The sequence below is a fragment of the Bemisia tabaci genome, chromosome 6 (genome assembly GCF_918797505.1).
Source record: "Bemisia tabaci chromosome 6, PGI_BMITA_v3".
NCBI classification, from domain to species: domain Eukaryota; kingdom Metazoa; phylum Arthropoda; class Insecta; order Hemiptera; family Aleyrodidae; genus Bemisia; species Bemisia tabaci.
In genome coordinates, this window is record NC_092798.1 from 50,142,366 (window position 1) to 50,156,053 (window position 13,688).

Here is a 13,688-nt window from a genome sequence, read left to right on the forward strand (position 1 = left end):
TAAAATTGAGGAGGAGTGAATGACCTTGCGATCATATGAGAGCGATGGAGTAGCGGCGGGGAGGAGGTCACGAAGCTCCGCCCATCCTCATTCCGATTCAGCTCCAGTCCGGACTGACACTCGTTTGTGTTTATTATTATCGATGACAGCTCGGTAATTGCTGGCAATGTGTTCTTGCGAGTGTGGAAATTTTTTATTCGTGAATTTAGAATTTCGTTTCTACCAGTGATGTGATTTCTTCAGTGGATAATAGAGCCATTTCGATACGATGGAGTCTAAAAAGAGTGGTCGTATGTGGAGCCCCACACACGTTCAAGTCACAGGTAAATACTGCGTTCGTAACCTATAAAAATTTGTACACACCTACTCCTGGATATTTCTGGAAATTAAAGTTTCTCCCTAATTTTCAGCTATTTAGTGATGAATGAAATTCAATCCTTGACATTCACTAGTTTAACCATTGGTGGGCTAAATAACAACACACCACCTACTTATCGGTGGCCTCTTGGGAGATAACTGTACTTTCATTCCTGTACTTGGCTGTATATCACCTGAGGCTAAATCTCTATTTTGCTGGGAAATGGCATTCTTACTCACGTTTCTTGGAAGGATTAGAATTTGAATATTCAGTCTCTAATCCTATCATAAACTTCTCACTTCTCACTTTAATAATGTTTAGTTTCGGCCAAAAGTTTTCTTATATATTGATATCGTAGCCTAACGTTGAGACTGTCAAGCTGTAAACTTACGCTTAAACTTGCTGCTGATTAGGTATCGTCATGACTGTAGTTTGAATAGCCTATCTAATTTAGTAGTTGGTGTAAAATGAAGAGCTTTTCAAAAATCCCTCTACAAGAATGAAGAATTTACCAATTGATCGGGTAATCAACAGGTTTGGTAGAACTCTCAAGATCTAGTGCCATCACTTTAAGGACTGTGTTTTGTTAGGGTGATGACGAACGTTAACTGGTTGCATGGTTTAGTTACCTTTCATACTTTTTCGGTCCTGATATGAAATAACGCCAAACTTGTTTTTAGCCTTAGTTTTGTTTTCGTTATTTTATTTTTATTTATATTTTTCCCGCAGTCCTATTTTTCCATTTTTGGCAAGTTTCGTGTACGACTGCAGCCAGTTTTGACCTAAATGAGCTAAGGTAGCCCAAAATTATCATTGTCCCAAAAAAGAAAATTCATCTAATCACGTCAAGACTGAAAAACAGACTTAAGGTAACTGAACCATGTGGTGTTCCAATGTCATGGCAGATAACTATCAATTGTTCAAATTTTGCACCAATGTAGAACTGCATGCACTTGTTCAGTCCACAGGGTTATTTCAATTTGTAAATTTGGTATATCATTGCTGCGTAAACATGAAAGTTACTCATTATCTTATTGTACTTGTCAGTCAACAACAAACCTGTTCAGCCAAAAAGTTGAAAGTGTATCATTTCATTTTGGTATCGCTCACATTACTTAAATTTTAGTAGAAAGATCCAACAATATTCCTCATCAGTAATTATTTCTGTGTTTTCTCCATACTAAGTACTCATAGTAATCAATAATTTCTTGAGTTTATTTTTGCCCGTACGAAAGCACTGCACTAATGAACAGATACTGAAATGTCCCATTGCACTGGCAACAACACTCGTAATTAGTCAACTTAGGATGTTTACTTCGACATTAAGCGCAATTCAATTGTCATCAGCAGGTGTAACAATTTCAATAATGAGTTCTCTTGTTGCACTCCTGCATGTGCTTGCCTAATGCAACTAACAAGGGAACTAGGCGCTAGGTCAATATTGATGGTGCTACAAGAAGATTACGTATCTCAATTTGTGACGTTGCAAAATTCCAAGCACATTCTACTCAAATGGCGAGAATGGAAGTTTAGCTATCCTGAGTTAATGAAATTTATCATGAATTCTCGACGTTCAAATAATTCTCTTGAAAAAATTAGTGCAAATATTTTTAACTTGTCTTTGAGTAAATAAGGTATGGAGGACATTTTGCATCACAGCAATCGAGATATACCTAGTCTTGTTCTTCCAGTTTTACCTTCAATAGTGATGGCCAAATTGGAAATCATGTATCTTCGTTTGCAATGTTGCAGACTTCCTGTCATACTTTATTTCATCTTTGGGAAACTAGTCATCATAATTTCTTGAAAATTCCCTCGATTTTTCTATTTTATCAGCAAAATATTCTGTATCATTTTTAAGCTTTAATGTTGACTTGTTTCTCCTCGAAGAAATAAAATCCGAGCGGAAACTTTGAAACAATACAATGGAGATGCATGGTTTTGCATTTTGACCATCGATATTGTCTGAGAGATTGGCTTTGCGTTGATCAGGGAACGACTTGTATCAAATCTTAACAAGATGTTTACTGTTGAAACACCAATGCCATATAGCTGGCTCTTTTTATATTGATATAAATCGAAGGTTTCAAATTTTCTGCTCATATTTTTTTTTTAAAGTGTCTGGATAAACATCATAATACATGGCATGAAATTTCCATAGAATATCCTTCATACAGAAAAGATAATTCACCGACGTTTTCAAGAAATTACTTTTAGTAGGTTCTTCTGTAGAAAAAAAAAGTACGACAGGAATTCTGTAATGTCACAATGGGACTCGAACATTTCTGCAGTTTCACTTTTCGAATTTCAGTTACCTTCTGAATGGTATTTGCGGCGAATGTTTAATGACTTGTGCCTTATCATTTGGTGTGTGAAATGTATGTATGTGTTGATTGAATTTTTTTATTTTAACAAGGATGCAACTGGATTTTCCGTAAATTCTTCCTCTCATGCACGAAGGTGTTTCATAGGTATACTTTCAATCCTGGCCTCTTTTCCGTTCTTAATATTTTCATTTGTCTTGCTCTTCTATGATCATTTCTTTGCCTCTAAGATTAATTTTCTTTCTTTAATCTTCTCTTTTTCAGTTCAAAGAGCCAGAAATTTACTGACCAAAGGGAAACATGGTGAGTTAATTTTTTACTACACATATTTTTTTATTTTTCCTCCTACCTAGTCATCCCGATATTGAGATCATAAACACATAAGTTTTCCTTTTTCCTATAAGTCTGCTGTAATAATCACGTACTTACGTGCCGCGATGCTGAGATAAAATTCAAGTGTAATTTCTTATGTATTTACAAAATCGCTGAATAATCCCTTTTTTTATTATTTATTTCTCTAATGTTTACGGAAATTTGCTTAAAAATGTCTTCTGAGTCAACACCGGTCAAAGCGGACAACAAGCGCGCAACTATTCAAACTCAGAAGTCGTTATGCGGTATCACGCAAAAATGAAGGCAACTCTTGGCTTTTTGTCTGTCTCAAACTTCTGACTTCATGAATGGCGCCGCATTCATGGAAACATGCGTATTCACCTATGCTCTCACGAAATAGTTGAAAAAATCGCGTGAAGGTGACGAACGCATAATTTTTATGTTTTTAATCCTTCGAAGTTTATATTAATGATAAAACCCCCGGAAAAGTCGCGCATCGGCTGCGATATTAAGGCGGAAATGGATTGAGATCTTATTTCATTACAAAACTGCTTGAATAATCGCGGATTCGCGATTTTAAGGTGAATTCAAGTTTTATTTGTGTTTTTTCAAAGTCGTTGAAAAATCGCGTGAATCCCGCGATATTGAGGTGGAAATTGCGTAAGTTTTTAGGTTTTTACATAATCGCTAAAAAAATCGCGTATCTCTCACGATATTGATATGATGATGGCGTAATTTCTCACTTTTTTACTAAATTGCTCGAAAGATCGCGTATTTGGCGCGACTGAGTTGAAAATTAAGTAGAATTTCTTATGTTTTCACAAAACCGCTGGATAAATAGCGTATTTTTTTATGCTCACGGAAAGCGGCAACGTTTTACGAATTAACACCGGTCAAAACGGACACCAAGCGCGCAACTATTCGAACTCCGGAGTATTCTTTCGGTATCACGTGAAAATGAAGGAAAATCTTAGCTTTTTGCCCGTCTCAAAATACTGAAGTTTATAAATGGAGCTATTATGCGCGAATTTTTTTAATGTTGAAATTAAGCGCGCAAGTATTCGAACGCCGGAGTATGTACACAGTAACACGCGAAAATGGAGGCAACTTGTGGCTTTACTCCTGTGAAAAATAACGGACGTTTATGAATGCCACGATATTTTGTGAAAAATGCTCCGGTGTCTAGACCGGGAAACTTGGGGATTCATCAGGGAACGAATAAAATTTTATGGAAAATCAGGGAATCAACATGGCCAATAATTCTAGATACCATGATGTTGTACTGAAATAATGGTAGTGGAGGGGAAAATTTTAAAAGCCTTGAAAATTGATGATAAAAATTGCACTATGATTTTCAAATAAGTATAAAATTGTTTGGAAGTCGACTAATCATCGGACCTTACTTAGTTAGTATATGAATAAAATTTTTCTGTGACCATGTTTTGCTATCTTACGTAATGGGTTTTTGATTTTGAAGGCAAGAGAAGTCATCAAAAAATTGCGCTAGTCCAAAAGCGTCAGCTTTGTTCCTGGAGTCCTCGCTCAATAAGTTTACGCACTTCCAGACTGCAGCAGAATATCGTCTAACGTCACTTTAACATGTAAAGTAAATGCTAGAAGCGAGATGGTGGATCTCCTATCACAGTCTAAAAGTGCGTAAACTTGTTAACGCGGACTCTATTTCCTTGTAATCTTACATATTTTCAATTGCGGACTCACTAGTCAGCTAAAAGCAACTTTCGAAATCTCCCCCTCTTAATTGAGCTGAAATCATGATGTCATCTTGTAGTTAGCAATACAGTTCTTTTTTATTGAAATCTATAAGTCGTAGGCAGTTAGCAATCGCCGGCAATTTGCAAGTCAGCGGTGAATACATGTAGAAAAGCATACAATTCAGAAATAGAAGATTAGAGTGTTGATTTTGTTGCCTATCATGCGAATAGACACTTTTTCCTCCGTGAAAACATGGTAGAATTAGGCACATTCGAAAGAGCGTGCAGTGAACTCCATGGCATTAGTTGGGCTGAGATTGGACAGGCAACTAAACCAGCTTCGTGACAAAGCGTAGAGTATCACTAAAAATGAAGGCGCTCAAAGCCGAGCTCATGCTTTTGAAGACCATAACCCCTAAAAATTGCACTATGTCTTAGCGTATTATTGCGATTCATCGAAAAAAACACGTGAACCGCTTGCGAATTGCCGGTAATTGCTAATTGCCTACGACATATATAATAAGTAATAATTTTTAATCATTTGTCTGTTTAAATTCTAACACTGCTTTCTTCTTCCGAAGGGACCAACAACTGCTTCGTTGTCATTGCTTTGGATAAGGAAAAGTATCAAACGTCGGTCAAGGAGAAGGCAACGGACACGGTTGAATGGCGTGAAAAATGTGAACTGTAAGTATCTCACAGCTTCTCTTTCATTGCTTCACCTGTTGACTTGTCTCCGTTTTCTACATTGCATTCAAAACAAACTCCGCTTCTCTAAAATCCTAAACACCGAATCAACTGGGGGAAGGGGAGCGACACGCACGATACAACTATCTCGGCTTCAAAGTAGGTGAAATTGCATATCCCAAAATTGAGGAGATCTTGAACTCTTCTCGGCTGACTTAGAGACTTTTACTCAGAGTAGGATAGTTGGATGGGGTAAAACGTGTTCTACAACTATTTCGACCTCCAAGAAGATATAATTGCATACTCACAAAAGGAAGAAGGACGTGAACTCTTTTCGGCTGACTCAGAGACTTTAACGCAGGGGTAGAAAAGTTGAATGGGGCGAAACGCGCGATACAACTATTTCAACTTCCAAGTAGGTAAAATTGCATATCCATGACAAAATGAAGGCGAACTTGGCTCTCTATACCCAACTTTCAGTTCGTGTAACCGAACGCACGGTTCGTATAACCGTATGTATGAGCCTAAAAGAACTGATTAATGAATTTCGGTTACACGAACCGAACGTTCAGTCACACGAATGAAAAAATCGGGTTTATTCGAAAGCATCATGAACGCTCTGCGCGCTGGCTTTTACAGAAAATGATGACAAGGATGTTCATCTTGTGTAAAAATTAGTGCAAACGCACTTATTTTTTCAAAACTAGTGTGCGTGCGTTGGAATGTTTGGAGAAAACTACTGCAAAAGCGTTGAATTTTCAGGAATTTAATGCGACCTCCTTTAATATTTACAAAATCACTGCAAGCGCGCTATTTTTTGGTGAAAATTCCTGCAAACGCGCAATGTCATAGTGCCTAGACTAAATCCCTGGTTGCTCATAACGGCGTAGGCTTAAGAACTGCACCCCTGCCTAAAGATATCTAGTTGCAAAAGCTAGAATTCGTTCTCGCGTTCGTGTCTGTACTCGGGTTTTATGCAAGTTTCAACTTCATACCTCCTCCCTTTTTCTCCGTAAAAAGTCAGGGAACTTTAGCGCCGGTGCTCAGGGAATTTTTAATTCAGATTAAACTTACAACCCTGATCATGGACGATGTCCCAGAGTGTCAGCAAAAACTAAAATTCAAATTTTCCACTTTTTTGACCGAACCCGACGAACATTAATTGCCCTCCTCTAAAATATTTCTTCGAGGTCAGAGAAAAACAATGTTGTCAATTTGCTGGATCTGCTATGGCTCAAAATCCCATTCCAATTTCTTTTCTCCTTTCTTTTAAATAAATTTACCGATATATCCGGACCAACGTTCGATCGATCAGTTTAATTCGAACCCCGCGATTGCATCATCGAACGAAGCTGAATGAGTCAATATTTTTGAAACTTGAGGACGTATGCTCGCCAGTAATGAAGCACGCACAAAGGATGTGCATCATCGAAAGCCACGAAAATTTCGACAAAATTTCAGCTCGGCGCCGGCCGGCTCCGTGATAACAACGCCCGAAAGATAATTTTTCGAGGTCAAAAACTGAGCGCATTTGGTTTCATCTGATAGTGCTACGTTCAACTCCTCTCCCCTCTCGCGAATCTTTTTACTTACTCTGACTCATGCCGTATTCCGTTCTCGCTGTCTTGTCGTTCAAGGCTGCCAGATTTTGTGATAACATTTAAATATCGAGTTTTTTCGAGCGCTTTTGCGAGTTGGCAACACTGTTTTTCCTCCATTTAGATCAGGGTGTCTGGCATCAGGATTTTCCCGATTCCATCATTTGAGGTTGTAAAGGATTTAATCCCGATTTTATTAGGATTTGAGGAAAAATCTATCGTAAAATCAGGATTTGAGAAAAGTCGGCCGTCTGATCGGATTTTTTTATGGAGCTATTTTTGTGAAGTTACATTCGCCTCTTTTTCTCCGCAAAAATCAGGATTTCGAAAAATTACGAAATCAGGATTTAGTAGTCAAAAATCAGGATTTCCCAAAGGAAAAAAAACTAGACACCCTGTAAATCCATGTTAAGGTACCTGTAAATAAATGTACTAACCAACCAACCGCGGCAATCTTGGCGAAAATGGCGATTTTAACACAGTCTGACAGATATGCTTTGCCTCTCTTTAATCTCTTCTTTCTCGCTTTTTTTCTGCAGTTTTTACATGAAAACAAAATAAGTACCCTCGAGTTTCGCCGTACTTTGTGTTTTGATTTTTTTTTTGCCTTCCTCCTTTCCCCTAATGAGAATGTAAATGCCGCTCACGAGTTCAGTGTACCATATATTGTCCGATTTCTCCCTCGTTTTTATGCTTTTTATCGGGAGTGCGGAGCACTCAGAGTCGCGAGATGAAACTTTCTGCTGAGAAATTTTCTTAGAATTTCGTATAAGTCTCAGGAATCGGTCTGTTGCACACAAGAGATACAATTAAGTATACCTCTACGGGTAAAATCGCCCGAAAATCTGTCCGGGCACGTCAAAAAAGTCCGAAATCCATTCTTTACCGATCAATTTGCGTAGTTTATAACACGCTTTTTCAGGTTGCCCGCGTCTGCGGGCAGTTTTTCTCAGGCACCGTGCCGGCGCGGCGCCGACCAGGTTTGCAAGGGCGGAGGAGTAAAAAAAACTAATCTGAGAGAACAAACGATCTGACTAACTTTTTCTATTTTATGATTTCATTTGTTTTCAAGCGTTTGCAGGGTGTCTACAAGTCCGGAAAGTCCAGAAATAGTACTGATTTTTCATGGGCGGTTCGGAAATACTGAAAAAGTGCGAAAATTCCGCAAGAAGGTCCGGAATTTTTTTAATTTTTTGTCATTTTTGTCGCAATTTGAGCGAAAAATTCAAGTTTTTGAAATTTTCCCAATTTTGTCAATTACTGAGAGGTACTGAAAAAGTACTGAAATTTTCTGTTGAGGAGGTTTTGAATGTCTTGGGAATGTACTGAAAAAGTGCTGTAAAAGTACTGATTTTTGGGCAGCCTCTTTTAGTAGACATCCTGGTTTGTTTCTTTTTTCTCTCTTTACCTTGCAAAAACAAAAGCTTTGAATCAATTGAAATCCTGCGAAAGGAGACTTTATAACAGTTCGCGATATTGTTCCTTTATCTAGGTTAGGTTTCTCTCCGGGCAAACCTGATTACCCGCTACCAAGAAAAACTGCGCGCATCCGCGGTAAATTTGAAAAAGCGTGTCACAAATTACAGATAGACGATTGACAAGAGTGGCGATGAGTTGCCGCAGAGCGCCTGGGCGCGCTGTAAAAGCGACTTGATGTATGTATGTATGTGTCACAAACTACGCAGATTGCGCGCTAACAAGTGAAATTTGGACTTTTTTTTATGTGACCAGCGTAATTTTCGAGTGAATTTACTATGGAATAATGTATTCAGTCGGCGTTTCGGAAACATATGCAGCCTAAGAGAACACGCTAGCCCCATCATCCTCTCAAACTTTGAGGTAAAAACGCCCTGCTCTGCGCGACCGGCCTCTATAATCACGGGTCGAAATTGTCGAGCGTCATAATCGTCGCGGCTACGTCACTACGCCTGCCTACCTCATGTAAGAACATTAACCATTTCCACGTGAACCCTGTTATGCACATAACGCTATGCTTTTCGGGGCTCACTCGAAAATGGATGTAGGCTCTTACGGCCGAAAAGCGACGGTTAAAGCTCGTCGATGAATTAGGCGAAGCACTCAAAGCGTGCTCGCGTTTTGATCGTCACCTCGTGGCTCATTGCCGGGTCCTACCTACACGATCGGTTGCATAATCGAACCCGAGTGACATTTCGTCGTTTTTCAGACGTAGCAACGTAACTCCATTCCAAGCTCGCCAAATTGACTTAAAAATTCAATTTTTACAAAAATGCCCCTGTGCGATTTTTGTCCAAAATTGTAGTCATTTTTGCATGAGGTCAGAAGAAAAATCGGTGAAATTTTCAGTTGAAAGTGTCCAAGATTTTCCTGTTGAAATTGCAATTTGCGAGGGGAAATTTGGCAACCGTAAAATGTAGTTACGTTCTTTCGCGGAGAGAACAACGATTTCTACCGTGCTAAGGAAAAACGCCTTATGGACATTCTACGTTGCAATTCCCCTTTATAAGATGCGAATTTTCGAGGAATGTTAAGAATTTCTTCTCTTGAATATTTCAGGCACACTAGATCACATTGCCAACGAAATTCTCTGACAAATTCGAAAGAAAATATTCCCAGGTTTCCCTCAAAATATTGTCACCTTCCGGCCAAAGTATCACAACCGCAATGCGACATTTAAAATTTCCGCCGCCATTCTATTTTTTTACAGAGAAATTTTTCAACAAAGCTGTCTCACAATTTCACTGAATTTTCTTTGAGCTACCGATAAAATTCAGTGAAATTTTCAAACAGATTCAACCAGCAATGTCTCCGTAAAAAAATAAAATAGCGGTGGAAATTTTTAAACGTCGCATGGCGCTTGTGATACGTTGGCCGGAAGGTGACGATATGTATTTTATCTGAGGGAATCTGGCAACGTCCAAAAGTTCAAACGTGGTTTTTCCTCATCACGGCAGAATCGGAGTCTGTAGGTGTTAAAATTTAACCATGCGCTTTTCTGAAAAGCCCTAGAATGCAGGTACTCCAATGAAGCTCAAAGCTTATCATCAATCGGACTAGCTAGGTTTTAAAACTCGACCGATTCATTCGTATTCCATATGTGTCTCGTGATTGTTCCCAGTAAAATTGGGCTATGGAGCTCAGGAGTGGGTTGACGCACGCGAGTTGATGAGCCCTGGAACGTGTATTTCCAAAGCGTTCTGGGGTTCATGAGGTAATGTGGGTCAATCCAATGTGACTGCGGCCAATTTGGCCCGTTGATGTGCCCAAATTGAGTGGCCTCTAGTCGCACGCTTTTGTTCGCGTGAAGAGTTGTGAGCTAGTTTCAATCGATGGTCGATGAGAAATGATTCTAAGATGCTCTTTAAAGGCAAAAAATTGATCGATGTTATTGTTGATATAGGGGAAAGTTCTTGAATTTGAAATGTCGGGGAAAATCTGGAAAAGCCAGGAAACTTTGAAACCCCTAAAATACTCATTTGTTTGATCGATGTATTGTTAATTTTCCCTCCAATCTTAGCAGGGTGTCTAGCATCAGGATTTTCCCGATTTTATTAGGATTTGAGGATAAATCGGTCGTAAAATCAGGATTTGAGAAAAGTCGGCTGTCTGATCGGATTTTTTTTTTTCGGATTCTTTCGCGCATACGCTTATGCAGAAATTTTGATTTTTCTCCGCAAAAAATCAGGATTTGATCAGGATGTAGGAAAATTATGAAATCAGGATTCAGCAGTCAAAAATCAGGATTTCCTATTATGAAAAAAAACTAGACACCCTGGAATAGCAATTTTGATCATTTCTTCTAAAATTGAGGCCCCTAGTTCCAAACCCGGCAATCTCCATAACCCTGTCTAATAATTGTGCGATCGTCATAATTCTAAAATTGAAAGAACGGGATTACCTACATGTTTATGTTTCCTCTTGAATTTTTTGTTATTAAGCGAGAAAATTTGGAAAATTTTAAAAACAGCTAGATGTTTTGATTGATCCTCAAGGAAAATTAATATGACTGCACAATTTTTAGACAGGGCAATAGAGATGCCGGGTTTGGAACTCTGGGCCTCAATTCGTCCTTTGGTCAGGATAAAAAAAGTCGGCTTTAGAACGTAGAATTTTATGGATATGCATAGTCTATGTGGTCTGTAACCTCTGTTGCAGGAAACATTTGTAGTTTATTTTCTGAAGGAAATACATAATATTTCAGAAACCATGCGCCAACGGTGCCAGTAACGTAATTCAACTTTACTGCAAAGAATGAGGGAAAAGGCAGGAAGTTTCGCTTTGGACTTGATTTCCACAGCAAGAATATTATTCTCTTTCAAGGAATTGTATATTTTAGTAATTAGGTATTGACAAAAAAAAAATTCATGACGGAAACGTGTTTGTCAATTAAAAATAAGGAAAACGTCAAAACATATCTCAGAGCTATTTTTTCTGAATTAGTATCTTAAGATCGCGCATTAAGTGATTATGAAAGAGCAGCAGTTGCTTCAAAGTTCTCAAATTTAATATTTTTCTCCAATTTCAAGAATTTAGCGTAAAAAATTTCCCACGTAAAGCGTTTCCACGCCTCACATCCCCCAGAAGTGAGGAATTTTTTTTAGGAGTATAAATTTTTTTAAAGAAAACTTTTCAAGAGGCATTCGTCTCCCGAATTTGACCTCCAAAGAAATTTTTCTAGGAATTCACAAAAATTGCGAATTAATAATTCAACAGTATTGCGCAATTAATAATTCAACAGTATTGCGCAATTAAAACTACCGTAACTGTTTTTAACTCATTTTTGAAACAACATACACGTCATCGGTTTCCCCATGCAAAACAATGATTTCATAGACGAGCCAGGAAAAATGTCCGCATTTTGCGTAATGCAATCCATTTTTCGGCCCAATGCACGACACCCACATAACCGCTCACTGCTCGTGTAATAATTTTTACGTATTCTAATTGTGTAATAAAAATTTTGACGTATTTAATTGTGCAACAAATGATAACGGTAAAGACCGGCCGGACAGCTTAGAATGTGCAGGCGGATAATGAACGTATTTAAATCAAAAGGACCTATCTTCACGGAGACCTTGGCCCTGAGACCCGTAAGAATGCGTGCATAACTGGACTCGAGTCGAAATGGAGATAATTTCTTCGGGTTTAAGTATGTGCTGTTGATGTGGCCATTCATTGAAATCCTCAAGCTGTGATTACTTTGTTGAGCGCGTGCGGTGCAATGTAAGTGCCTCGCGCGACTGGCATTGTTTTCCTCCGCGTCTTATCTCCGTGCATGAGTCAACCATCGATATACGTTTTCGCGGCCGGTAGATACGCTCGCGGGTTAGCGATTATTTAATTGATTATGAGTCATTTTTTGTAGAAACGACTTGTGACGTTTGTAAAGCTCCTCAGATCACACAAATTGCATTTGCGGCATCGGGAAGAAGCCACAAACGCCTCAGAAGACTAAAAATGCATCCGTTGCACAGCTGTTGAAAATTTTATAGTCAGGGTCTGTTACTTAAGGGTTTCCCTGGTAAAAATTGGCGATAGGAGCTGCGTATCAAAATACCATAGGAATTCTCATAGCCGGTTAAAGAAGGCTACAGAAAAACATATAGCTGGCTGTAGAATGCGGAGAAAATCATACGGCCGGGCTATACGAAGCGATAAAAAATTATGGAGCCGGGCTATAGTTCCTATCGCCGGGCTTTACCCTTTATCGCCTGGCTGTTGCTTTTTCGCCATCGATTATAAAAGTCTATAAGAAATTGTGTAGAAATTCGTGTGCTTTGTTAATCATTAAGTTTGATACGGAACCACCTTAATATTTACAAAACACACATTATATTTTCCTTTAATACATTTTTTTTTCATCAATTAAAATGAGAATAATCCATACAGGATGTGCAAACATTTCAAAATCATGAGTTGAATAACGCTGACTCCTCCAGATTAAATATTAGAGCCTAACACAAAGCGGAGCGGCGACGCACTGGCGCCTACAAACCTAACAGGGATACTTCACGCATTGCGCAACGCGTGAAGTATCCCTGTTAGGTTTGTAGGCGCCAATGCGTATTTCAAGCTGGCTGCCGCTGCCCGCCTGCCACGGCGCTTGAAGCAACTATTTCTCACCAGAGGTATTGCACAGTATCATACGAAACTGAAGGCGCTCTAATATATTAGTCATGGCAGGCATCCATCAAAAGTACGGAGCTTTCCTCGCAAAATAAATCAAGATACTACGGCCCAAAAAGAGAGCAGTATTCCAAAAACTCACTAAGTCCTAGCATCCGTAATTAGTAACGTTTAGTATACACTTAATCGCCTGGCTGTTGCTTAATCGCCATCGGCTATAAAAGGCTATACCTAAGAAATTGTGTAGCCGGCTATAGAAGCTTTTGAAATCTTACAGCCGGCTGTAGGTCTATGGTATTTTGGAACACAGATTCTACTGCCAATTTTTACTAGGGGTCTGCAAGTCCGGAAATAGGACTGATTTTTTAAGGGCTGGCCGGAAGTACTGAAAAAGTGCGGAAATTTCGCAAGGAGTCCGGAATTTTGTTTTATTTTTTTGGCATTTTTGTCGCAATTTGAGCGAGAAATCCAAATTTTTGAAATTTTTCGAATTTCGTCAAATGGAGGTACTGAAAAAGTTCTGAATTTTTCTGTTGAGGAGGTACTGAATTTTTTGGGAATGTCCTGAAAA

The 13,688-nt window shown here is 38.8% G+C and overlaps 1 protein-coding gene across 1 annotated transcript in view; it reads left to right on the forward strand.

The window, feature by feature from the left end:
* The window catches only part of Rip11 (Rab11 interacting protein), a gene marked incomplete in the record, with an annotated part of 44,020 nt that continues 30,332 nt past the window's right edge, over positions 1-13,688 (forward strand). Inside the window, 3 exon segments of the mRNA XM_072301848.1 lie at positions 1-323; positions 2,947-2,985; positions 5,309-5,414. Coding sequence (XP_072157949.1) covers positions 269-323; positions 2,947-2,985; positions 5,309-5,414 — 200 coding nt within the window.